Source organism: Nycticebus coucang, chromosome 2 (assembly GCF_027406575.1).
Source record: "Nycticebus coucang isolate mNycCou1 chromosome 2, mNycCou1.pri, whole genome shotgun sequence".
NCBI lineage: Eukaryota > Metazoa > Chordata > Mammalia > Primates > Lorisidae > Nycticebus > Nycticebus coucang.
Genome location: NC_069781.1, coordinates 51,071,108 through 51,099,047, shown reverse-complemented (window position 1 = coordinate 51,099,047; position 27,940 = coordinate 51,071,108). Strand labels below are relative to the sequence as shown.

Below are 27,940 nucleotides of genomic sequence, written 5' to 3'. Positions count from 1 at the left end.
TTCTCTTGTCTCAGCCTCCCAAGTAGCTGGCACTACAGGAGCCTGACATAATGCCCGACTATTTTTTGTTGCAGTTTGGCCAGGGCTGGGTTTGAACCAGCCACCCTTGGTATATGGGGTCGGCACCCTACTCACTGAGCCACAGGCGCCACCCATTAATATATAATTTGAAAGATCAAAACACAATTCTGGGAGTAAAGCAGAAAGCTTTTTCTAAACCATAGACTCTAGCATTACACAGGACCTTTAAATATATTTCCTTTGAAGAAAAAAGTAAGTTTTATCTACTTTTTTTGAGATAAGATCTTGCTCTGAGATCCAGACTATAGTGCAGTAGTATCATCACAGCTCACTCTAACCTTAAACTCCTGGGCTCAAGAGATCCTCCTGCCTCAGCCTCCTGAGTAGCTAGGACTGTATGTGTACACCACCACATCCAGCTAATTCAATAAAAAAAAAAAAATTTTGCTCAGGCTGTTCTCAATCTCCTGGGCTCAAGTGATCCTCTTGCCTTGGCCTTCCAAAGTCCTAGGATTGTAGGTATGAGCCACCTTGCCCAGCCAAAAATTTAATTAAAAAAAAAGTGTAGATCTAGCATGACTATCAGCTGAACAGAAAGCAAACCAGCTTTCTAATACCATAGTAGTGCCTTTCCTGAATAAATAACTGAAAGAGACAAAATTTCAAAGATATTTTATTCAAAATTCTCCATCTAGGAGAGAAGATATATAACAATGTTTACACATGCTTTAATAACTTATTTCACTGTACAACTTACATTCTCTATAACAGTTCAATAAACGAGCAAAAGAAAATACTACTTAAATAAGAATCTCTTGTGTACAAAGCATTGAGTATGGGACACTACAAGATGGCATCTATATTTTTTTCTTATGACTGAGTGACAGTATATCAGTCATCTATTTCAGCATTTGTCTTAAAATCAAGATGTCTACATCTTTCTGATTCATGTGAAAGCTATTATAGCCTTTCAGAATAGAATGCCTTTTCATTGAATTTGATGTAAGGAAGCAGAAGGGCTCTAACACTTTATCCCTTTTTTTATAAATATATTTTCCCTTTCATGTTAATTCAACAGTTTTAAATAAAAAATACTTGTGTTTGTGTACACTACTAAGTCAACATTGTTTTAGCACAGAATTACATTAATCAGTTATTTCATAGCCAGCAAAATGGTCCAAACACATTAAGGAAACAAATGAAACAGATCACTAAGTTCTGCCAAAGTAGCACCTAGAAAAATAGCACTTTAGTAAAGTTTCTCCTGCTACTTTTATATGATGCAGGCAACATGGCAACAACTTCAAAAATAGGAACAGAGATATAATATGGAAGAAGACAAGGCGCTGTTTATGTTCCTTAAGAAAGATCTTATTAGTTAGCATATTCTCCGGTGCATTTTATAATCTCAGTTACAGTGATTGCCTAATCAGGTATGTGGTAAGATTCCACAAGAAGGACAAGATGGAAATGACTGACCAGTGAAATCTGAACTTCTTCCAAGTAATTATATTTTCCAAGGAGAAAAAAGGCACAGGAGGCACACACTTCAATTTGGCTCAAAAATAATGAAAATTAAGAAGTTGGCAATAACTACTAAAACACAAAGTATAATTTCCTATATTTCCTTGGACAGAGTTCAACTATACAGGATATTGACAGCAGCAATCACGAAAACGCAAACAATCAAAGACACCCTGACTGTGGTTTCCCCATAATCAGGGACTATACATAACTGCTTGGCATTTCTGCACAGACTGAATCCTGAGGAGTAAGTCTACAAAGTAGGATCTAATAATTAATTTCAATTAAATATTTGCTTGATTCATATTTTCTTTCTAAAGCTTAACCTATGTTCAAGTTAACTTCCTTCCCATAGAACTGAAATGATTTAAATGCTCTAATTTTCAGTTGATTGCAAAAATATGACAGTAATTCCACGTACCACGGAACACCGTAAGATGAAAAGTCCACTAGTATTGTATTTGTGAAAGGTAACTCGGATTTCACTTTCATACTACATACATGTAAACTAAGAATCAGGAGTTTCAAAAAACAGTAGTTGTGGTCAAGTTTATATCCTATTAGTTTATCTTTAAAAGATAGCAAGAATATTTATCATAATTGTAAACATAAGTCTGTATCCCAAGAGAGTAAATACAGAAAAAGAGACACCCAACATAACAATGCCCCTGACATCCCCTTACAGACTCTCGTGACAACTGTAGTGTAACTAACTTAACTGCAATTGCTGAATAGGACTCGGGTGGCATGATGTGGGTAAATGATGTTTCTCCAAACCATTGAGCTACTTTAGCAGCAATCATGATTTGTGGTGAAATATACTCATCAAGTTACACATTTAAAAAGTCATTAGAACATCTCGTTCTTGTACACTAGTGTAGAAAGGTCTTCCAAAGATGAAAGAGTGCAGGCCTGGTTTAATTTTCTCAGCTAGAGCCATTATTATGTTAAGATCGCCCTCTGCTGTTAAATCAAGGTCTATCTTCAGGTTCCGAAGAGATTTAAAGGGCTTTTTCCCCTTCTGCCTACAGAAGTAATAAAAAGAAAAAAAAATTATAACATAGAATATATCCAAAGCAAAGGTTTTTCTTCCACATGTGAATTTTACTCACGTATCATCTTCTATATATTTTATTAGTGTCAAGGCTTTTCTATGAAGGACGAGTAGGAACTGTGCAAGGAAAGTACTCCTGAGAGATAAACCAGGTTTCAACTGAAAGACCTACAGGAAGATGAACCAGGTTAATACACTGTGTGCTCCCAATTCTTCTTATACAGCACCACCAGTGTTTGAAGGTGCCAGCAGACAATACACACTAGAGCATGTCTTCAACCATTTCCACTGATGCCCCTAACAGGAGTGTGGTTGGAACACAGGGGCTAGAAGCAATTTAAGTTTTCTATTTTACCCTTAAAAATGCACTCAAATTTGGGATTCTACCTCAGAATATATCCATGTTTATTTCATTATTAAAACTCACTATGTGGCCGGGCGCGGTGGTTCACACCTGTAATCCTCGCACTCTGGGAGGCCAAGGCAGGTGGATTGCTTGAGCTCACGAGTTCAAGACCAGCCTGAGCAAAAGCAAGACCCCATCTCTACTAAAAACAGGAAAACTGAGGCAAGATGATCGCTTGAGCCCCCAAATTGGAGGCTGTTGTGAGCTTTGATGCCATGGGAACTCTACGGGCAATAGCTTAAGACTCTGTCTCCAAAAAAAACTGAAACAAAATAAAACTCAAGATTATGTTATTTCACACTGTGAAAATTGAAGTTCCCAGAAGTTGAGACTTCAAATAAAACTGAAGCTCCCAGAAGTTGTGATTTATTCATATAGCTATATACTCTTGCTGGAGCGAGGGCGAGCAGAATGTGCATGTGTTGGGGGTGGAAAGTGGGAGGGACTTTACTTCAGCTTGAGAAGTGGGACATTCCATGCTATGAATTATCCTTGGACTTTGTGATATGTCACAGACAACATAGACCTGGATTCAAAATTTCTGGTTAACACAACGATTTCATTATTTCAAAGTTACATCTGTGACAGTTTCCTGGCCTGATCCCCAGAATGATATTACAACAAAGCTGTAATATTAAGAAATAAGTTCCATATAATCTATAATTTTTTTCAAATGTGTAATTAAGCAGATATTTTTTAAAGAATGAAAAATACAAATGCTATCATTTAAACATAAGTTAATAAATTGTGGTATATGTACACCATGGAATATTATACAGCCTTAAAAAAGATGGAGACTTTACCTCTTTCATGTTTACATGGATGGAGCTGGAACATATTCTTCTTAGTGAAGTGTCTCAAGAATGGAAGAAAAAGTACCCAATGTACTCACCCTTATTATGAAACTAATGTAGGACCTTCACATGAAAGCTATAACCCAGTTACAACCTAAGAATAGGGAGAAGGGGGAAAGGGAGGGGAGGGAGGGGGGAAGGAGGTGGAGGGAGGGCGATTAATGGGATTATACCTGCGGTGCATCTTACAAGGGTATATGTGAATCCTAGTAAATGTGGAATGTAAAGGTCTTAGCAAAATAACTAAGAAAATGCTACAAAAGCTATGTTAACTAGTGTGATGAAAATGTGTCAAATGATCTATGAACCAAGTGTATGGTGCCCCATGATCATACTAATGTACACAGCTATGATTTAATAAAAATAAATAAATAAAAAAAATAGAAAAAAAAACCATAAGTATACTTTTTTTTACTCTTAATTTTTTATGAAATCATAACTATGTACAATAATACATTTATGGGGTACAATGTGCTGATTTTATATACAATTTGGAATTCTTATATCAAACTGGTTAACATAGCCTTCACCTCACTTACTTATTATGTTAAGACACAATTGTGTTAAGATACTCTACTCTTAATAGATTTGACATGTACCCTTGCAATATGTACCATAGGTGAGGTCCCAGCAATTACTGTCCCTCCACCTGATCTCCCCCAACATAAGTATACTAAGCATTAAAAATAGTTTTGACTTAGTTAAGGCAGATAAACCCAACCATGCTCCCCTTTATATTTTTTTGAGAAAAGGCGTTGTTGTGCCTCCTACACTAGAGTGCAGTAGTGTCATCTTAGCTCACTGCAACGCCAAACTCAATGGGTTTGAGCCATTCTCCTGCCTCAGCCTTCCGAGTAGCTGGCACTATAGTGCACATGACCACCTGTGGCTAGTTTTAGAAGTTTTAGTAGAGACTGTGTTTCACAATGTTGCTCTGGCTATCTCAAACCCCTGACCTTGAGAGATCTTCCCTCTTAGGCCTCTCAAAGTGCTAGGATTTCAGGCATCAGCCAGTGTGCCAGCCCCACACCCCTCTTTTAAAGAAAAAAAACCCTTGTGTTATAGGTCAGTGCCTGAAATTAAAATTTTGTTAATATACAGACTATTCCCCATTAATAATTCAAAAGAAAAATCATTTAGACGACTTAGAAAGATCAAAGATACTACAAAAAGATAAGGACTTAATTTTATAATGTTGTATATACAATACAGAAATTGCAGGATACATTAAAAAAAGAAAACATCCTATCATTTGCTCTAACAATCTCAAGTTCAATGTTTACCTGATCCAGGAAGGCTTTTACTAGAGTGTCTCTGTGTAACACATCTTGAAAAATATTCCTATGAACAGAACAAAAAGACCAAATGTTGAAATAGATACATAAATTTATTTTCATAATCCTTCACTCCAGCTAATGTATTAAATTCTTATCAACGAGATATTACATATAAACATATTTGTAAGATTAAACATGTATTTGGAGATACAAAATATATATTCATTTTAACTTAAGGAGGTATTTGTATACTACTGGTGTTTGTTAGGCTAATATGTAATTATTTTCTCTAAAAGAGTATAAGCAGTCCCCGGGAAGGGTATGTATGTAAATATCAACCTATTTTAGTACCCTTACCTTATAAAAAAAAATTGAGGGCAACTAAGAAATATAACTGCCAAATCTTTCTTTATTTTTTTAACTCTTCAGACAACTTTATTTCTTTAAGGGCTTTTTACTTTTCTTTTTTTTAAATAAACCCTTATGTCAAGGGTTAACTACTAATCTGCGCCATCTCAAAAGAAAAAAAAAGCCAGGAACAAATATACATATACCACTATGATCACCAAAATGAAAGCAAATGAAAAACATAAAAAAAAAAAAAATTGAGTAGCATTAAAGAACACAGCTAGCTAATTATCCACTGGTTTTGCATTAACAGACCCAATATCTGCAAGTAACATAAACCAGATACCCAAGAAAATATGACCTATCTTGGCAATGACAGGTGAAAAGTCAAGACATAATGACCACTTGAGACAATGCCTGTCTAACAACACTTAAGCTATAACAGGTGTTAAATGAAACAAAAAAGATGGGTGCTTTCCTGGGCTCTATCTCCCTTCCATCTTTTCTCTTCCATATTCCCTAGGTTCTACTCAGTTCAGAGGGGTAACATAACATTTAATAAGGGAACAGATTTTAACTGAAAGTGATAGGAAATCATCCTGCCATCAGGCAGGGTTGGCAGAGAAAGAGGATGGGTGTGTGCACACAAACAGGAAAGTACCTCCAGTTCCCAATCTTAGGAGACAGGTGTATCACACTACAGAAGGAGGAACTGAGAAGGGAAAAAAATGTCAACATTTCATGATTGCTAGTTTGGCACTGATAGGACTCCTCCTTGGGCTTTAGAAAGACAATAAGGCTAATTAATATTTAAGTCTAGTGTTGTAAATATACATGTTTCATTGTTTGAATGTCTTGGTCATAAGTGAATTGTTTGACGCAAAGTGTTAAAAGAGAATATTCTCAGTGACTGATTAGTTGTTTTTTTTTTTTGAGACAGAGTCTCAAGCTGTCGCCCTGGGTAGAGTGCCATGGCATCAAAGCTCACAGCAACCTCAGACTCTTGGGCTTAAGTGATTCACTTGCCTCAGCCTCCCCACTAGCTAGGACTACAGGCGCCTGCCACAACACCCGGCTATTTTTGTTGTTGTTGTTGTTGTCATTGTTGTTTTAGCAGGACCCAAACAGCTGGGTTCAAACCTGCCAGCCCCTGTGTACGTGGCTGGGGCCCTACCCACTGAGCCATAGGCCCCGCCCTCAGTGACTGATTTTTTTTTTTTTTTTCAGTGACTGATTTTTAACGTGTTGGCAGTGACTGAAATTATTTTAAAAAGTTAAAAATAACAGTAACATTTAAAAATATACTTAAAAGTAAAAATAAGTCTATACTATGTAAAAGTAACAACATAATCTGGCAGTTGAAAATATTATTTTTGGACAATTTGTATTCAGAAAATTTGCTTAGAGGTGGAAAGAAAATTTAAAAATTCGCAACATCATTTTGTTATAAACAAAACAAGGATAGCTGGCTGATCACAGTATATCAAATCAGCAAAACAAACATAGCTAGATAAAAATGATTAAGAATTTTTAAAAACATACACATATACTTCCTACAAAACAAAACAGAATACAGAATGATTGTAAACCCATTCTAAAATTCACCAAATTACCCAGGAAGAGTTTCTAAGCAACCAATCAAAAGAGAGAAAAAATACTAAACACTGTAGGAAAGAAGAAAATATTTGAAGGAGCATATTAATTTTGAGAATTTCTACATGTGTACCAAAATTACCAGTAGGTGAACTCTTAGGGATGTGTAATGCCAGTTTTACAATTCATTTTTTAAACCAATTCCCCCAAAACTTTCTGAAGAACCAACATGAACATGAGAGAACTGGGAAAAGGTGGGTCCTGATCAAGTTATCTTTCTGTGCCTAGAGACACAGGAGGCTGGGGATCCTCTGGACCTGATGTTCCTATTCTATGCTTTTAGTTAGTAGCTGTGCTTCAGCTACTGGTGCTCCACATGTCTGTCGCCTAAGCTCGAAAATTTTTCCTTAGAAACACAGGATGGGATGCTTGCTCTGATTTTAATACTGCCTTATATACATGATTACAGTTAACATTGACTGAGTACATTCTATGTGCCAGGCATTATTCTAACCACTTTTCATTGATAAAAAGAGAACTGTAATAGTATGTTATAATTCTTTTCCTGGTTTAAAATATCACCTAAGTGTTTTTGGAGGGGTTTATCATTATAAATTAATCCTCATCATTTTTTTTTAATTGGGTCCACACTCAAAATTTAATTATCATTATTTTTCTCTTTTAAGTTATCCATCAGACTTCCTGATTAAAAAAAAAATTAAAATACAAAGTAAAAAATGCTCTATTAATACAACAGTTTTGCTATATATATTTTTTTATATTCATATGTCAAGGAAAAATAGTTATAGAATTACTTTTTTGGTTTAGTTAATAAGCCTAATTACTGTTAAACACCAGACCAGTATTTTTCAACCTTTTTTATCTCATGGCACACTTGAACCTACAGTTAAACTTCCACAGTACACTAAAATTATGTTGATCAAAAAAAAAAAAATAGTGAAAAAGAATCTACTTACTATGCTTTGAACTTCTTTCAAAAATAATGTAATTAAAGATCTTTAAAAATTTCCATAGCACACCTTAGATCCTCTTACAACAGTTGAGAATCACTCCACCAGTTTACGAGTGACGCAGGGGCTGAGACTCAGCTGGCCACTATTAACTCTAGTACCTAGTACAGTGCCTAGGAGCTCAATACACACTTGTTAAATAAATATTAAAATATTTATTTTAAGGGCTAGTCTTACTTATTTTGGAGGAAACATAATCATACAAAAAATGAACATTTAAGAAAAAAATGCTTGATTAAATGTTTCTTTAAGCATAATTCTACTAGTAATGTTTCTTTCCCTTTAAGCACAGTATTTTTTTGGTTTGTTTTCACTCATAAAAAATAGGCATTGTTTGACAAATTTCATATTGTTTGACAATACATCAAAAGGCAGAACATTACATACAAATCAGGAGTGAAGCTTTCATCTGTGTAGATGATCGTGTCCTGCGTCATGTCCTCTTCTGAAGTGGCCCTCCAGAAAGCGGTCAGTTCTGATCTCATGTATCTACGCTGATTGTAAATATGCTCGTGACAGGGTGGCATCTGCTTGACAGTATTGACATCCACATCTATGTGTGTGGTGGGATACGGAGCATACATGACTTGCCGGAAAGGCAGCACAAAGCTTCCAGTTGAATCCTGTTAAAATGAAAGGAAAATGTAATGTCTTCTATGCCAAATGATATGAAGAATTACTTTTTTAATTAAAAGAACTGGTTTGGGTTCAGGAAATCTATCTCTAAAAATGTATCCTAGGAACTATTCATGATTGTGTACAAAGTATAAGTGACAGGAGTGTTCACTATAGCACTGGTTTTAACAGCAAAACATCAGAAAAAACTTGGCATCCAAAAGGAGAAGTGGTTAAATAAGGAAAATGGGTTTATTATTTATCTGCTGAAAATGAAGTTGCTGAAGTTTTGGTTGAAATTGAAAGATGCATATAATATTTTGTAGAAAAAGCAGATTAGAATATGCAGAGCATAATTCAATAAGTTTAAAGAAACTACATATAGAAGAAAAAAGACTAGAAGATACATGCCCAATGTTAACAAACATTACAGTGGTTATTCTTTCTTGGTTATTCTATCCTTTTCTGAAAGTCTCAAGGAAAGGGTGTTTTTATCAGTAAAAAATTTACTTCTTTCTAGGTATAGTCAGTTGGGCAGCCAGTTACCACGTAACACCCACTTTTATATGAGGTGCTATGCTGTGTCATATGAATAGAACAGAAGACAGAGGTTATTTCCATTTTTCACTCTTACAATATTGTGATAATCATTTTTGTATAATGTCAAGGTATTTTCAGGCTGCACGGAGAACTCTTAAATATTTTTTCATTCAACTATAGTTTCAAGTTTTTTTCTATGTGTCTGGTATAGGTCTCTTTCAGGACTAAAATTATATAATTAAATGGGAGGGTGCTGAGGAAATAAAAGTGTTAAGCACTTTACTATGCCTCTAGTAGGAAGAAGTTCTATTTTCAGATTTGTAAAATTCAAATCAGAAATATGTTTCCTAACTAGTTTCTATATTTAAATACTATTATTCTGAGCTCATAATAGGCATATTACTGAAAATAAAAAGATGAACATAACTTTTATTTGTGGCAATTTTTAATATTCTCTTCTTTCATTTTGCTGTGCTTACATCCTCAAGAAAGCACTCACTATGAGAGAATTACAGAATTATTAGGAGAATTATTTCTCGTTTTTGACTATAATGGAAATACCAACAATAGATTCAACAGTGAACTGTCTTCCCCTTTTTACCGAAAATAACTGCTAATTTAGATTTGTCTGTTTTGCTCCTCAAGCAAATAAAAGTCTCAAAAATACAAATGTTTTCTAATATTTGTTATATATTAGAAATATACACTTATTTTATAAAACATGGGAAGTGCTCACTTAAATCCTATACACTTTTTAAAGATGCTTTAAGGTTTTTTGGTAAATGAATATGGTACATAGACACAAAATGGTAACACAGAAACCAAAATCTATTCTGTAAAAAAAGAAATGTTCCTATTTTAGATGTACAATCTGATTGCAACATGTAGTTAAAAAGCAAATCCTAAAGCTAGACCCACAGTTACAGATAACCACCTGAGAAACAAAAGATATTCCATGGTGTTTCATGATAACAGTAACCATGCATCAGGAAGACATAATACTCTATGCTCAGAGCTGGGTAAAGGAAGTCAGTTCTAATCCAGGCATATAAATATGAGATACATAAAATGCTAATATTTGAAATGTTTATGAGAGTCTCAAGATAATGCTTTTGTTGTTTATTAAATCATAACTTTGTATATTGATACATTTAGTCTTAAGATAATTTTTAAAAATTGGTTTCACTAAAAGCAGCACTCTTACACACTGTTGGTGAGATGTAATCAGCACAGCCATTACATAATTAGAAATAAAACCACTATGTGAGCCAGCATGAACTCCGGAGATCAGAGCCTGCACCCTGTGCTCACAACACCACTCACAACACCCAAGAAATGGAATCAGCCCGAGCTCCCATCGCAGCTGAAGAGAATCAGAACCGGTGGTGCACACATACAATGGAGTTCTATTCAGCCATGAACAGAATGAAATGCTGTGGTTTGCAAGAACATGAATCAACCTGGAGGGCATCACGTCACGTGGAATAGGACAGACACACAAAGACAAACATCGCATCAGCTCGCTCCTACGCAGAGCCTTGGGGAGACTGCAGACAGTGAGTGTTAAGACAGCGAAGAGAGGGTTTGAACGCTGTCATCACAAAGAAATGATTAGTGTTGAAAGTGACAGACACACTGATTACCACCATGCACACTTGCAATGAGTGTCACACAGGACTCCATGAATATATAATTATTATGTGTAATTATAAGTAAACATATTAAAAAAAATAAAAATTGGTTTCACTTATAATAAATGGGAACTATACCTTTAGCAGGCCTTGTACAAAGAGCCCTGACTCATATTTAAATGATGACTCTGCTTCACATAATCTGGAGCATTTTCTCTCTGTTGGAGTCAGAAAAAGGCATAATGTTCTCACTATCTATAAAAGAAAACATTTTAGCATTAAAACATGAAGAAAAAAGACCACTGATTTACTTATGAAAGAAATTTATATAGGAATTTTGATTGTTATTGTTTATAAAAATACATTCTAAGAAATAACTATTCCTTAGTCACCTGAAATAACAGTCCATGGGATTTAATAGTATTTGCTTAAAACAGGTATTCTGTGGTCAAATAAATTTAGGAAATGCATGTAAATTTACTGTATGGTATCTCAAAACCTTTAATGTGTGAATACATAGTATGACTCTCCAGATAAAAGACACAATATGTAGACTTTCTCAAAGTGGGAAATAATGATCTAATGTAATCACTGATTGTATCTCTACCCAGCAGCAACTCTTTTCCAAACAAGCAGATAATTTTGGACAAGAAAACTAAATGCATTTAAATTAACAGAATTATGATTTCTGTTTAGGAGTTATACATGTGAAATTCATTATAAGAAATAACAAAGAGTGTTTAAATCCTTCAATAGAAACAGAATTAATTCTATCAAATTTGATTAAAAATAAGCAGGTCATTGGTTGGGGTTTAGAAATCTCTGATTTGAACACAAGTTGACCTACAACTCTACTAGGAAAAATAAAAAGCCATGTAACTATGTTCAAATTCAGACTATATTCAGAATTATTATATGAAAGCAGAGGTATTCAAGCTAGAGTAGTGGTAATTCTTTTTTTTTTTATTAAATCATAGCTGTGTACATTAATGCGATCATGGGGCACCATACACTGGTTTTATAGACCGTTTGACACATTTTCATCACACTGGTTAACATAGCCTTCCCGGCATTTTCTTAGTTATTCTGTTAAGACATTCACACTCTGCATTTACTAAGTTTCACGTGTACCCTTGTAAGATGCACTGCAGGTGTAATCCCACCAATCACCCTCCCTCCGCCCATCCTCCCCCCTCCCTCCCCTCCCTCTCCCCCTTCCCTATATTTTTAGGTTATAACTGGGTTATAGCTTTCATGTGAAAGCCATAAATTAGTTTCATAGTAGGGCTGAGTACACTGGATACTTTTTCTGCTTAAATTTAAAAGATAAAAGGGAAGCTGCTTTTATCTTGAAGAGGTTGCAGTATAAGAAAATGTTTAAAAAATACAGCTCCAACCATGGAGCCTATCTCCCTCTGTAAAGCGCATTGAGAAGTCGCTTGGGATAACAGAAATAATAATAAACATAACTAGTTCCTAGATGTAATGGAATGAAAGAGGTATACTAATCTCTCATAAATGGTTATATGAGGAATATAGTTTGATAAATTAAGGTTCATAGCTTATTACAGAAAGAACTACATCATTAATATCTTTGCAAAGTAAAAATTGTTCCTAACATACTTTTGATGTAAAACTTAAAAAAAAAAATAAGTTTGCTTAAATTGATAGATCTATTCAGGGGTCCTCAAACTTTTTATAAATAGGGGGCCAGTTCACTGTCCTTCAGACTGTTGGAGGGCCCGACTATAGTTTTAAAAACAAAAAACTATGAACGAATTCCTATGCACACTGCACATATATTACTTTGAAGTAAAAAAACAAAACAGGAACAAATACAATCATACCACCTCAGGTGGTCCGCAGGCCACAGTTTGAGGACCCCTGATTTATCTTTGGATTCTAATTAATGAAGAAAAGTGAAAAATCCATTAGTTTATGGCCTAATACTTGGAAATTTAACTGTTCATCAATTCTTTATTAACTCATATAGCACTGAAGGAAGTGGTCACAAACATCTCCGAATAAAGTACGACCTTCCTTGACCCCTTCATTGCCATAGTTTCCTAAAAGGGATAGAGATTGGGGAAAACTAAAATAGTGATACTGAGATGAATGATCAAATAACATGGTTTTGGAACTGGTACCAAAAGTACATGGCTCTTCACATTTATTAAACATAACGTTAGGAAACAGAAGATGAATATATTTAAAAATACCCGATTTTAAAATATTCTCAAAATCATTTATATACAACCGAGACTAGTATTTACCAGTCATTAAAGTAAATTGATAAATGACTCCTATGCAAATAGGTTATTTGAAACTCATTTCTGCCACAAGGTAGCACAGTAATTTGGTAAGATTATATTGCCTTCTTATAGCATTAGATATTTAATTGCACCCTAGCATTTAAATGATAACCCATTTGTCGGAAGTATTAAAAAGTCAGATCATTTGCTAGATTATAAAATAAATTACCTTATTTACTTTCTCTGCACTGCTACCTACTACAACAGAACAGCCACAAGTCTGCAAGTGGGAGCTGATGGCACTGTAAGTTCAAGAAAACAGATTAAACACACTGACTGTAAAATGACTTCACAAACAGAGTGAGTGAACTTCAAATAACTCAGAATAGATTTACTTTTTTTTTTTTTTTTTTTGCAGTTTTTGGCGGGGGCTGGGTTTGAACTTGCCACCTCTGGCATATGGGGCCGGCGCCCTACTCCTTTGAGCCACAGGCGCCGCCCTAAATAACTAAGAATAGCTTTACATGATAAACACCAAAGCTGTAAGTACAGGGTGTCCCAAAAGTCACCACATAAGGTGAAAATGGGAAATCGTAGCTAAAGGTACTTTTATTTACAAAATATTCATTACAAAATTTTACAAAGAGGTGTCCAAAACATAGAGAATATTTTATAAATATTTTATAAAATTCTGTAACAAATATTTTGTAAATAAAGTACATTTAGCTACAATTTCCCATTTGCCATAATGACTTTAGGGACACCCTGTATAATGTCATCTTTTATTTGTCTCTAAATATACATTTTCCAGGGGCCTTTCACAGAAATTCTCTCCTTTGAGCCTTCCAACAACCCAGCTAGTTAGTAAAGTATCACCATTTTGTAGCTGAAGAAACTGACGTGTAGAGAGGTTAAGTGATATACCTAAAATAGTATTAAATATGCTGCATGAATGGCTGACACTGAACAGATTCTGGACTACAGTGCTTCAGATTCAAGCCATTAAGGCTTTTAGGTTAAAACCATTCATACCTCTGATATACCATCATGAGCTTAAAGGAAAACACTGTGGACATAAAAGCAAAATATTTTATTCTTTCGCTTCTTATTAAAAAAAAAATAAAATTTTGGGCGGCGCCTGTGGCTCAAGGAGTAGGGCGCCGGTTCCATATGCAGGAAGGTGGCGGGTTCAAATCCAGCCCGGGCCAGAAAAAAAAAAAAAAAAAAAATTTTTCACGATAATCTGTAATAGTAAACACCAAAATAAAACTAACACATGTAGAGTACTTAGTGTAGGGATTAACATGTAGGTACTCAATAAATATTATAAGGAAAATGTTATAATTACTGTTATCATTTTCCTTAGAACATATAGAAAATGTTAGCTATTAGCTATTATTAGGTGCTGGACACTGTTCTAAGTGCTTTATATGATTTCTCTCACTCAATACTTGCTACTACTATTATTATTATTCCTATTTTACATATAAGTAAAGAGAAGCATAAAGATTCAGGTGCCTTGCATAAAGATTATACAGCAGGTTAACCCAGGCAGGCTAGTTTCAGAGCACACATTCCTTTTTTTTTTTTTTCCTTTCCTTGAGACAGAGTCTCACTTTGTTGCCCTTGGTAGAATGCCATGTTGTCACACAGCTCAGAGCAACCTCCAACTCCTGGGCTTAGGTGATTCTCCTGCCTCAGCCTCCTGAGTAGCTGGGACTACAGGCACCTGCCACAATGCCCAGCTATTTTTTTTTGTTATAGCTGTTGCTGTTCCGCTGGGGCTGGGTTTGAACCCACCACCCTCGGTATATGGGGCCGGCGCCCTACCCACTGAGCCACAGGCACCACCATAGAGCCCACATTCTTAAGAATGAAACTCTATTATTAGATGAAAAAGTTTAGTACAAATATGAACAATTTTCTTTTCTAGGCTTAAGTAGCCTAAGTTTGTCTAAACTTAATTTGCAACTTAATTTAAAAGGCTTCTTAGTTTTAGCTTAGTTTTAACTTTGCAACTTAATTTGAGTGGCTTCTTAGTTTTTGCTTTAATGAGAACTAAAACATGAAACCAAAACCATACAAGGTATTACGATTTTTGCCTCAGTTTCTTTAAATGGAAAGAGGAGTAACATCAAATATATATCACACACATACAGTAAGTGAAAAAAATAACAAATTTAAGCTACAGTTCAAATATGCAATGTTATTCTTAGAATAACCTAAGCAGGTACATATTCTATTTTCTTTCTTCCAAATCTTATCATAGCTGAACATAAGATTTGTATTTGTTTCACCTAGCTTTTACAAAAAGACAAATTCTTACTTGAGAAGAAAGCCTTCATGACAACTGTCACCAATATCATCGTCATTGAGTACTGTATCAGCTATCTAAAATGAACCAAAAAATTAAGAAAAAATTAGTCTGGTTATAACACTGTGTTGAAATAACACTTTTAATGAACAAGTTTTCTGAAACCTAAATTCAATATAAACATCGTCTTCATTTCTGAGAATCAGACTCCTCATAAAACAACCTATACACTATCATAAACTTCTAGAACAAATGTGAAAGCCTGTCAGGCAGGTACAACAACAAGTTTTACAAGAACAACTTCCTCTTCTGACCTGTCAGAATTAGATCAATCTTAATAACAGAAAGAAACAAGAACAGTTTCCTAATGCTACCTTTATACACATAGTATGTGATTCAAAAAGTCCTCAAAAAATTAAGAAAACCAAATTAGGGAATATAAGTAATTTTCCACTAAAAGCCACCAATTTGCATACTGCTGTTTCAATAAGTACTGCATCACATACTGATTGCTTCTGAAGGGCTGGGAAGCTCCCTCTTCTAGGAATTATAAAAGTGGTGAAATAAATTTAATTTTGTCATAATTAATTTTATCAAAAAAGCCTCTGTTTTGCCAAAAAATTCAAGATTTTTGTGTGCTTGTTTGTTAAAGTGAGTAATATAGCATATGAATAGTAGGTATGACAAAATGATTACTACTGAAATTAGAGTATTACTAATATACATAATAGTAAAATAACTCAAGGGAATTGATAAAGAATATAGTTCAGGTGTCCTCAAACTGGGGCCCGCGGGCCACATGAAGTGGTGTGAATTGTATTTGTTCCCATTTTGTTTTTTACTTCAAAATAAGATATGTGCAGTGTGTATAGGAATTTGTTCAGTTTTTTTTTTTTAAACTATAGTCCGGCCCTCCAGCGGTCTGAGGGACAGTGAATTGGCCCCCTGTTTAAAAAGTCTGAGGATGCCTGATATAGTTGTTCCAATTTAATAACATACAAACTTACATTTATTTCTTCAGGAACACTGTGCGACTTCATAGATGAAAGCAGTTCCATGACAGGAATCACTTCCCCAGTAAGCATTGGAATAATACTCTGACCCTGTAGAATAAAGGACAATGAAGTGAAGAAAATCACATAATGTGGGATAAGCTGGGCAATAAGAAATTTAAAACAAAAGCAAGAATAATACTCTGAGATGAAAACAACTTAGTAACCTGTCTAAACACAACCCCAACAAGTCTACTATTCTCAACTGTTTCTAAAGAATTTACGTGCTATCCAAGTTCATTTTCATTTTTCCAAGAATAATTTTCTTTAGTGAGCATGGAATCACTGGCTTATCATTTACTGCTACATGCAATAATTAAATTACTATGCTACAATTCAGAACGTTATCTCCTTTGAAATTTATTTCAGATATAAAAAGTCTTATTAATTAAAAGTCATCAATACATTGCATATATTAAATTGAGGAAAGTCAAGCATAAAAAGACTTTGAAATCCTTACCAAATAACTCAGTAGGAAATCGTTTTTTTTTTTTTTTTTTTTTGCACTTTTTGGCCGGGGTTGGGTTTGAACCCGCCAACTCCGGCATATGTGGCCAGCACCCTACTCCTTTGAGCCACAGGCGTCACCCAGTAGGAAATCTTGAATCCATACCCAACCTCCACATTCACAGTAAGTGAATAACCTACCCAAATGCAAATCAAAATCATCATGATATTTTAAGAATCAATAAAAAGAAAAGTTTCCTCTAATTCTTTCACTATAATACCAGCTAATCTATCTCAAAAATGTAATTTTGAAATTTGTAGTTTCCAGAATCAAACTGAAAACTCAATACAAAACACCATAAATGTAAAATGTCTCCCATATGGCTAAACCCTCTTTATTCATTACCGCCACCAACTTCCTAGTTTTTGAACCAACCTGAACATGTAAACTTTTTGACATGTAGACAAAATTATTAAATGTCTATTTATTTTTAGCTAAACGTATTTTAAAAATTATATATTATTTAAAATGAATAACAGGGATTTTTCCCCTTACTCACATTTCATGAAATTATTTTATTCTAACTCTTTACATGCATTTTTAACTTAGGGTCTGTTCTCTCATACTTAGAGCCAATATTTGAGTTTTTCAGAGCCCTTTATTACATAAGTTGCTTGAGAATTTAAATCTGATGCTATCTCTGGAAATTTTATCCTAAGCTATAAGCTTATTTGAATAATATAGAAATTTTTATTAAAAAAATTCATCCTATGATAACCTCCATAACTAATCACTTATTGTTTTTGCTTTTTAAAGTAATCAATCATTAAAATGCTTGTTTACAATTACAATGATCACATACAAGCCAAAAAGAATGACTGAATCTTTGTTAAATTTCCTTTCTTGTTAAGTGATTTTATCAGATGACAGCTATTAAGTATCCAAAACCAGCACTGATTGAAGATGTTTCAGATTAATACATCTTCCCTAAGAAATATTTATTGTTCAAATTAAAGTCTTTGAGAGCACATATTGTGATATTTGCAAAGACTCAATTAGAAGGCAACTCCTCTTTTTCAGAAAGAATAATTTGGGAAAATATCTCCCATTAGGTTTAGGCCTCTGTAATATTTCATACACAGTATCTCAGACATTTATCATCACTGGAATTGAATGGATATTCTCATTGAAACTCAGTAACAAAAAAAAAAAAAAGAAAGAAAAATTCTAAAGGTTAAATACAGAAGAGAATCTGAAAGAAAATCCCCCCAATTTCTTTTCTTCCTTGTACTTTTCTAACTGGAACTTCTCAACAGTATAATGTTTCCCCTTTAAAAAGGGAACAGTATAATGTTTCTCCTTCAGATTGTCAGGCGGCGCCTGTGGCTCAAGGAGTAGGGCACCGGTCCCATATGCCGGAGGTGGTGGGTTCAAACCCAGCCCCGGCCAAAAACCACAAAAAAAAAAAACTTCAGATTGTCTCAAATATGCTTTCCTCCTGGCGTAGAAGGATAGGGTAACATTTTCAAACAGAGCCCTAAAAAGAACATAAATTCATTAACAGCGGTACTTAACAAATACAGGCTTCAGATTTGAAAAAACAAAATCCCAGTAAAAGCAGCATTTTATTTGGCCCTAAATTTCCTTGCAATAACACTACTTAATTAGTCCATCACTAGCAGGTTAGAAACTGGTTAAAGGTATCCCATCTCTGAGGACCCTGCTTATTGACCAGCACATAAAGGCTGGACTTCTCTGGTTGAAGGGAAACCTTTTCCTTAAGTCTCAGACCTTTTCTGAGAATTACTTCTTCCAGACTGAAAAGCTCTTTTAAAAGTCCAAAGATAACAGTTTGCCACAGAGATCATTTACAGAGTTTTGTATTTTCCTTACTTATGTCCCTATATTTTCATAAGTCTTTAGAAAAATTAGTTTTGAAAGTGTCACGTATCTCAGTCATACTCTGTAGAACCAGAGGAAAGGCAACTTGGCTAGGTTTAAAAGGGTAGAATTTTACAAGGAGGAGCAATGGGGGCAGCACGCCAGGGGCAATGGGAGTGACAGTTGAGCCCCAGAGATTGTCCTTCGGGGCAAATTATTTCAGCTGTCTCACTGAAATGGTTGCATTTAATTTCTACAAGGGAAGCAATGCCCTTGCAATTATGCTTCTCAAACTCTGGTGTTTGTTCCCAGGGGCATTCAAAGCCATGGGGTAAACATGAAGCATTTTCCAAAAGAGCTGACAATACTGAAAGCCTGAACGGTAAAAAAGTAAGGAATGTCACTGGCAAATTTCAATACTTAAACAAATAGCTATTCCACAGAACAAAATAAAAATTGCTTGCGTTTTAAACATATAACATAAAATTTTAAAGAAACACTGTGCTTAAAGCTAAGCCTACACCCCCATATAGACAACTTGGGCGTATACACACTCTACTCCTATTATAGCTACTTCTATGGAACGTGTGAGAACCAAAACCTCAAAGAAAATCTCTAACAGAAAATTTTTTATTTTTACTATAAAAAATTTATTCAAAACTTAACTCTGTGCAAACAGAAAAAAGTGAGAAAAACATTAATATACAGCTGCAATTACTATTTGTTTACTTAATTTAACTCTTCGGGCATAAGATACAGAAATTTTCACCCAGTTCACTCTATTCACCTCCATAAAGGCTCTGTTCATTTTCAGGCTCTCTTTGTCAAACTACCATGTCTTCAAAGCTTTAACAAAAATAGCATCAGCTTTATACAGATATATAAGCCATGATAATAATATCTGACAGTATGCAAACTGTACTTTACCTGATCTTCCATTCTTTCTGTGCCTTCTAAGACAATTTTTTGGACATTTTCTTGCCTTTCCTAAGCAAGAGAAAATTCATTTTTTGAAAAACATCACACATTTTGAAACTTGCTTATTTTTTGATGTAGACATATGCTTGTGTAATTCAGTTCACAGTTAAAATACTTAGTCTCAGGAGAAAAAAGGAGTGGGGGACATAGGAAATTAACAAATCCATGCTCTCATGGATAATACAAAAATAAAATCAAAACAGTTTATTCTGCAGTGAAAAAACAGAAGTAATCAATGTAACATCAGCAAGCTTTCAAAAAGGAAAATAATGACTTGTACTTTTCAAATTAAGTAAGATCAAGATGAATCTGGGGTATATAGAGCCTCCCGATTTGAAATGACTTTCAAATCATGTGAGAAATAAGGAGGTAAGCCTGCAAACACAGTAAAAAACTACTCTTTTACTTTTCCTTACAATTGCATGAAAGCTTCATAAAATTGATAATGCAGTAATGAACTTCCAGCTTAGTGTCAAACTGCCAATTAGGAAGCAGAATTCAATTTGCTCTCCAGATATGCCAAAAGTATACTGAAACGTAGATACACTCTATATTAAAATACATGATTTAGGAGAAAACAATAATTTCCTCTAGTTTAATCTGTAAAATTAAAAGGAATATTTCCTGGGAACCATTCAGTCCAGCCTCCTCATTTTACAAATTTGAGAACTTGGCAAAGTTAAAGGGATCAAAGGCTACATGGCTGACAACTTATGAAACAGTTGTTTTGAACGGTTATACTTAATAATACATAGTAGTAATGAAACACAGGGTCATGAAACAAAAGAAAAAAAAGGTTTTAGAGTCAAAGGCTCCCAAGACAAATCCAGGCTCTAATTTTTTTTTTAACTTTTCTAAGCTTTAGCTTTTTAACTATATTGTGGAGCCACCATCTCTTACCTTCCACAATTATTTTGAAGAACATAGACATCAGACCAGATCTGCATCTAATAGAGTAGATGCAAGATAAACAACATCTATTATGTGATGTTACTTGCATGTAATTTCTAAAAATGACAAATAAACGTATAGGCAAATAAACTTTCCGTGGCTAGGTTGGCATGATTAATAAGCTCAAAACCACTCACTTTATGCATCCATATTCTTCCTTTCCGGATAATGTGTGTTAATCTATCAACACACACTCTGTGAAGTGGGAGGTAGAAACTGAGTTCCGTCTGTGGAAGTATAATTGATAGCCCGTATGTGCTCCGATCTCCATTCCAGTTTCCATCAAAGATTAATGAAACAATAATTACTCCTTTTTCAGATAAGACAAAAAACTTTACATCTATAGCACCACTCTCAGCATTTCGAAGAATTTCTCCATTTAGAGTGTGGTTGGCAAGAAAAGTTATTTCTCCATCACTGAGAAGTACCTGTTCTGTCTTTGGAGCCCAAATGTGCCTTACTCTAGGACCAAGAATATTGTCCCAGTAAGCAAAGGTAGCTGCTAATAAAGGGGATTCACCACTTAAAGCAATCTCTGTCTTCGCAACAGCTGGAGATGGTGGTGGGCAGAGAGTCGACATCACGGCATCCCAACTGTCATATTATCCAAATGCCCTTGAGATATCTAAACAATGACAAAAACCAGTGATTAGGTTCAGCAATTTTAGAGGCACCCATCAAACCACCAAACGATTTAGAATACATTGTTTTCCTCTTAAGTCAAAAGATTTAGGAGATTGCTGTTTCCTACAAGGACAGAAACATTCAACTAGTATGGTAGATGCACATTAAATGTTCGTTGATATGATATTTTTATGAGAACCACTAACTTGTTACTTGTATTTATAACGTAAATTTAGAAATCCAAAATAATCTGGGAATGCACCTATAGTCCCAGAGGCTAAGGCAGGAGGATTGCTTGAGTTTGAGGTTGCAGCGAGCTACGATGACAACACTGCACTCTAGCCTGTCTCAGGCTAGAAAAGAAATCCAAAATAATAATAATGAACTAAAAAAGGGCCTCTCTGCATTCATGAAATATTAAATACTAAAGCTAAAAGAATAGACTCTCACTATTCCCAAATATTCATTTTATGTGCAATGTAAGTATCACTGGATATTTGCTTCCTAACCTATGGGAATCAAAGAGGAGCAAAATGGAAGGGGAAGGCTCAACTAGAGACTATGACACTTGCTATGGGTTGAAGTGTGTCCCCCCCAAAAGATACATCCAAATCCTAAACCCTGGTATATGTGAATGTGACTGTTTTGGGAAATACATATGATTAAGTTAAGATTGGGTCCTATTGGATTAGGATGGGTCCCATTCCAAGACTGGTTTGTTTATAAGGAGAGACACTTGGAGACACACAGATACAAAGAGATGACAGCCCTGTGAAGTTGACAGGCAGAAATTAGAATGATGCAACTGCAAGTCAAGGAGTGCCAAAGATTGCTGGTAACCAGCAGAAGCTAGGAAGAAGCAAGGAAACAGTCCTCACTAGAGCCTTCAGAGGGTTATTCCCCTAGACACCTGATTTCTGACTTCTAGCTTCTACATTGTGAGAGAATAAATTACTATTATTTTAAGCCACACAATTTGTGGCACTTCGTTACAGTAATCCCAGAAAAGTAATACAACACCTGATAACAGAGTTAGTTTAAAGCTGCTAAAAGGTAAAAAAAAAAAAAAAAAAAAGACATAAGAATGCAAAAACACAACTCTGGAGCCATGACAAAAAAAATAGCAAATAGTCCTTACCCTCGATGAACTTACTGGGTATCAGGATACTAAAGCCCAATATTACTGTTTAAATTGACACTGAAATATCAAGACAAAGATAAATACCATTTAATACACTAGTCAAGTAAGAAATATAGAATGTTATCATTGAGGAAAGCGTTCTATACTAAATGGCTAAAATAAAAAAGTTTCATTTATGTAGACCATTTAGAGAATAAATGGGTTGAATAGGTCCTGTTCAAGCTTCAAGCTTTCTGCCTCCTTCCTTCCCTTCCTTTCTTTCAGAAGTTCTTGCGCTGTTGTAATGACAGGACTGTAGCTCAATGCAGCCTTGAACTCCTGGGCTTAAGTGATGATCTCGCCTCAGCCTCCCGAAAAGCTAGGACTACAAATATGAGCCAGAATACTAGGCTAATTTTTTAAAAATGAAGGGCTCGCTATGTTATCCAGGCTGGTCTCAAACTCCTGGGCTCAAGCAGTCCTCCTCCCTCAGCCTCTCAAGTAGCTGCAGCATTTGAATCTACTGAGCAAACAGACACAGAGAGAAAAGCAAACAAGCTTGCAGCCAAGCTAGAACCCAGGGCTCTTGGTCCCCTTACAGCTACCCACACAAATACGTTCTATGTGTTATTAGTATAAAATTAGTCACTTTTTTATATACAGTTATGCACCATATAACATCTTGGTACACGACCGATCACATATAAAAGGACGGTCCCATAAGATTAAAGTGGAGCTGAAAATTTCTACTGCCTAGTGATGTTGCCATAAACCATCATAACGTCACAGCCTAATGCATTACTTTAGTATATAAGGTGATGCTGATGTAAACAAAACTACTGAGCTACTAACTGTATAAATATATATATACGATTATGTATAGTACATACTTGATAAATCATAATCAACAGCTGTTACTACTGTATGTATTTACTATACACTTTTTATTGTTATTTGAGTGTGTACTTCTTCTACTTATAAAAGAAAAAAGTTAATTGTAAGACAGCCTCAGAAAGGTCATTTAGGGGTATTCCAGAAGAAGCCATTGCTACCATAGGAGATGAAAGCTCCATGTGTGTTATCGCCCTTGAAGACTTTCCACGGAGACAAGATGTAGATATGGAGGAAAGTGATACTGATGATCCCAACCCTGTGTAGGCCCAGGCTAATATGTGTTTGTGTCTTGATTTCTAATAATAAAGTTTAAAAAGTAAGAAAAAAAAAAAAGAAACACTTTAAGAAAAATAGAAATAAAGCTTATAAAATAAGGATATAAAGAAAATATTTTTGTACAGTTGTACAACATGTTTGTGTTTTAAGCGAAGTGTTAATGCAAGAGTCAAAAAGTTAGCACAAAAGTTACAGGAAGCTGAGGTTTATTATTGAAGAAAGAAAAATTGTTTTTATAAATTTACTGTGTCCTAAGTGTACACCGTTTATAAATTCCATAGTAGTGTACGGTAATGCCCTAGGCTTTCATGTTTACTCATCCACTGACTCACCCACAGCAACTTCTAGTCCTACAATTGTCATTTATGGTAAGTCTCTCTTATAGATATACCATTTCAAACCTTTTATACTGTATTTTTACTGTACCTTTTCTATATTTAGATAGTTTAGATACACAAATGTTTCCCATTGTATGACAACTGCCTACAGTACTCAGTACAGTTACATGCTACACAGGTTTGTAGCCTAGGAGCAACAGGCTGCCTAGGTGAGTAGTAGGCTATATTATACAGGTTTGTGTTAAGTAAACTTGGCGATGTTTGCTCAACAACAAAATCACCTAACAATGCACTTCTTAGAATGTGTCTATCATTAAATGACACATGGCTATACCCTAACTGAAGACTTGCATCTGAAGACTGAAAGTAGAAAAGAAAATGAAAATTTCATTTAAGCAAACCTAAAACTGTGAAATCTACTAATCATAACAGCAATGGAGAACAGCTAGTAGGCCAACTATCTTTGCCTGCATGTTACTTTGTCGGTAACATCCGACCTATAAGTAAATTTGTGTCAAAGTAAATCATTTTACTTAAAGAATTTTATCTATATCTTAAGAGTTCAGAGTCTGATGAAAAGTAGTGACATCTATTTTTAGAGCATTAGATGAGTACTTTTATCATATTATGAATAGGCATACAGAACTTTGCAAAACAGTTAACCATAAGTATGTGCAGAAATGATTTAACACAAAGATAGTTTCAACAGGTGTGATTTTTAATTCCAGGAATTCACTTACTTAATGCTTTTTAACATATCAATTTAATAGTTTTAAGAGACTACACTGGATGTAAGCTTTACAGCTTTTTTAAAATATCCACTATCTTGGATACAATTTAAACAGTTTGCAATGATGGAAGAGAGGAATGTAATCTGAATTGAAACTATAATGATGCTACGGCTGGTTTCATTAACAACAGCAAAATGGAAGCCAAGGCATTGAATTAAGCAAACACACAACCATAAAATTATTTTGCACATATATTTTTCTTTCATTCTTTCTTTTCAGATAAAAAGGTGAATAATCATAAAGGCAATGTTATCACATAAATATGTCATCATTATATTGAAAAGTATTTCCTTAAACAGAATTGAACTCTAGAGCAAAATCTAATTCAATTGTGGGAAAAGTTTTTCCCTAGTTATGAAAATTAAACTATTATAGACCACTAATTTATATTGTTTCACTCCTAATACAATTATAAAGAAACTAAAGACAAGAATCACATTGGATTGCTTAGCTTTAAATCCTGCCAAAAGAAATAACCTAAGAAATGAAATGTCATGGCAAAGTATAACTCGTAGAGCTATAAAATGATTTTTACTAACACCCCAAGTTGTCATCTGTGGTGAGGAAAATCCATATATACAAAATGTGGTTGAAAAAAATCAGTTCAAAACCAAGTCTTTTATCTACATCTTAGGTACAAATAGTGTTGGCTACTCTGGGAAGTTATCAAACATTAGTGATACAGTCTTTTGAGAGAAACCAGGATCCCAACTGGGTGAGATGGTAAACACTCACCTGTAAACAAAACACAGGGTACAGGAGAGTTGACCCAACATATACAGACATATGGTTATATTTAATTAGCATCTGTTAGAACTTTTAGCAGAGTAGAAAGCTTGAAGTTTTGTCTTTAAACTTTAGCTAAAAATCAGCCACCTCTTTCCTGATTGGTATTTATTTATTTTTATGTTTGTATTTATTTATTTTTGAGACAGAGTCTCCCTCTGTTGCCCTGGATAGTATGCCATAGTGTCATGGCTCATAGCAACCGCAAACTCTTGGGCTCAAGTGATCCTCTTGCCTCAGCCTCCCAAGTAGCTGAGACTACAGGTGCCCACTACAACACCCAGCTAGTTTTTCTATTTTTAGTAGAGACGAGGTCTTGTTCTTGTTCAGGCTGGTGTCAAATCCTGAGCTTAGCCGATCTGCCCATCTTGCCCTCCCTAAGTGCTAGGATTACAGTGAGACACCATGGCTGGCCTTACATCAAAATTCTACCATCATAAAGCCCTCACTTCTAGTAACCAGGCTTTCTGTTAATTTTTTCCTAGCCGTAAGAGAAGTAGAGCCCTAAATAAGTCCACCTTCCAAAAAGGTAGCTGTCTAGGACCACTTTCCAAGACAGTGAACCGATTGTAACCCCTGAATGTTTGCAACACTTTCATTTTCAATATCAAGCAAGATCACAATGAAATTTATATCACCATCTGGCCACAAATCCTGTTCCTCAAGCAGGCTAACCTATCACTCCAAGGAACTACTTAATTAGAGTCAAAGAGCAGGCTTGAAAGACAACTCTTCTTTTTTTTTTTTTTTTTTCACTTCATCCTTTCAAAGCAAATTTTGGCTTTTCAACCTAGCCAAATAAAGAGATTATTTCATCAGCTTCATACATCGTATGCAATTGTTTCCTGGAGTAGATAAATGCTGGCTTACTGCCAGCTATTTGTGTCTGTGGTCCTAATGCCTCTTGTTTTTTGATTCACATGTGTTAAAAAGCCCTGTCATCATGAGGCAGTTTCCAACTGATTCAGGGTTTTCCTAAAGCAGCAGAGTTTGGCAAAGGCAGTGGTAAGAGTGCCTGTGTCAAATAACACCGTGGTATTTCAAGTATTGATTCCATATTGGCAATATTCCATATATTATGTAGTTTTGTTTCCGCAATGGTTTCATATTATGTTAAATTTTCCAAAGTCTGAGAAAGCTCAAGAAAGCTCATAACTAACCATATTTTACAGTCCTTTTTGAACCTTTTGCACCAAGTAACATGCCAGACAAATTGTGTACCCTTGTTTTGCACCACGAGTGATGGATGGAAACAGTCTGAATAGGAATTTATCTACCTGCCACAACCAGACTGGGACTCTATACTAGAGTCTAACCATCTCTATTATGTCTGAAAGGGCCATCCCTCTTGGGCAAGTGACCTCTCTCCACTTTCTGAATACAAATCATGGTTCACTGAGGCCAGACTGACCTAGTGGATACAGACCTATAATCAGTGCACTTCTTTCAACAACTGATTACCATCAGTCAAGTGATGCCCAAGTCACAATGGTCACTTCCTTTAAGTCTGTGTAATCTCGGGGCAGTGAAGCAACCAGGTCATGTCCCACAGAAAGGGAGTATACTCTGTCTAGAACGGCTGCCCACATTTACAACACATGAGCACTCCTCACAAACTTCTGCAATTCTGCAGGCGTGCAGTTATGTCCACACCACCATGGCATTCCGCATATCTCTTGGGGGTAAGGACCGTCGCAGTTCCTAGGGAACCCCTACTGAGTCCGCAGGAGTCGCGTGCTGCCCGCTCTCTGGCCTTCCCCCGGGAAAGGCCTCTCGGTGCCCCGGGCTCCTCTCTAGCCCCGGGCTCCTTTCTCTCTAGCCCCCAGCGGCAGCGCTCCCGCTGGTCCCCCATGGGTACGGGAAGAGGGCGGCTCAGATAGTGCCAGCGGGAAAGTGGGAAGAGGCTTGGTCCTCGTCTCTGCACTCTGGCTGCCGGGAAGACTGGGGCCCGGATGCAGGCAACTCCGCCAGCCGCTAGACTGGGAAGCCCGACACCCGGTTAGAGTCAGGGAAGAGGGAGGAAAAGACGAGACGAGTCGAGCCCTGAGGAGAGCCCCCCCACTCCGCCCCTGCTCGTCCCGGCAGTATGACCCCACACAGCCACCCACTAGCACGCCGGCACCTAACTCACCACTCGCCACCGCCTGCGCCTCCGCCGCCGCGGGCGCAAGGACCGCAACCGCAGCCCCGCCCCGGCCCCGCCTCTGATCACGCCCCCGGGCCCGGGCCCCCGCGCGCTTCCCGGAGCTCCAGGGCGCGCCTCTCGCTGCCGTAGTGTCACACTTTGTTTTCGTCTGCTTAATCTTTATCAGCTTTCTCCTTGTTCACCCTCAGCGAACGC

At 35.9% G+C, this 27,940-nt stretch overlaps 1 protein-coding gene across 2 annotated transcripts; it reads right to left on the bottom strand.

The window, feature by feature from the left end:
* Window positions 1-677: 677 nt before the first annotated feature.
* C9orf72 (C9orf72-SMCR8 complex subunit) lies at window positions 678-27,940 on the bottom strand. Of its 2 annotated transcripts, XM_053572625.1 has the most exons (11): window positions 27,731-27,940; window positions 20,908-21,395; window positions 19,769-19,828; window positions 16,468-16,563; window positions 15,473-15,537; window positions 13,376-13,448; window positions 11,033-11,149; window positions 8,496-8,731; window positions 5,143-5,200; window positions 2,658-2,767; window positions 678-2,570 (listed from the first exon to the last, which is right to left on the bottom strand). In XM_053572625.1, the coding sequence occupies exons 2-11, from the start codon at window positions 21,349-21,351 to the stop codon at window positions 2,384-2,386; spliced, it is 1,446 nt and encodes a 481-aa protein (XP_053428600.1). In that variant the 5' UTR covers window positions 21,352-21,395; window positions 27,731-27,940; the 3' UTR covers window positions 678-2,383. The 2 variants fall into 2 exon arrangements, with proteins under 2 accessions (XP_053428600.1, XP_053428608.1); XM_053572633.1 differs by lacking the exon at window positions 16,468-16,563.

Coding starts and splice junctions, on each gene's coding strand:
- C9orf72 (XM_053572625.1), bottom strand. CDS start 21,351: ATGTCGACTCTCTGCCCACCACCATCTCCAGCTGTTGCGAAGACAGAG. Junction 11,150..13,375: donor GTGCAGAGAAAGTAAATAAG/GTAATTTATTTT, acceptor TTTCTTTTATAG/ATAGTGAGAACATTATGCCT. Junction 2,571..2,657: donor AAATATATAGAAGATGATAC/GTGAGTAAAATT, acceptor TTACTTCTGTAG/GCAGAAGGGGAAAAAGCCCT.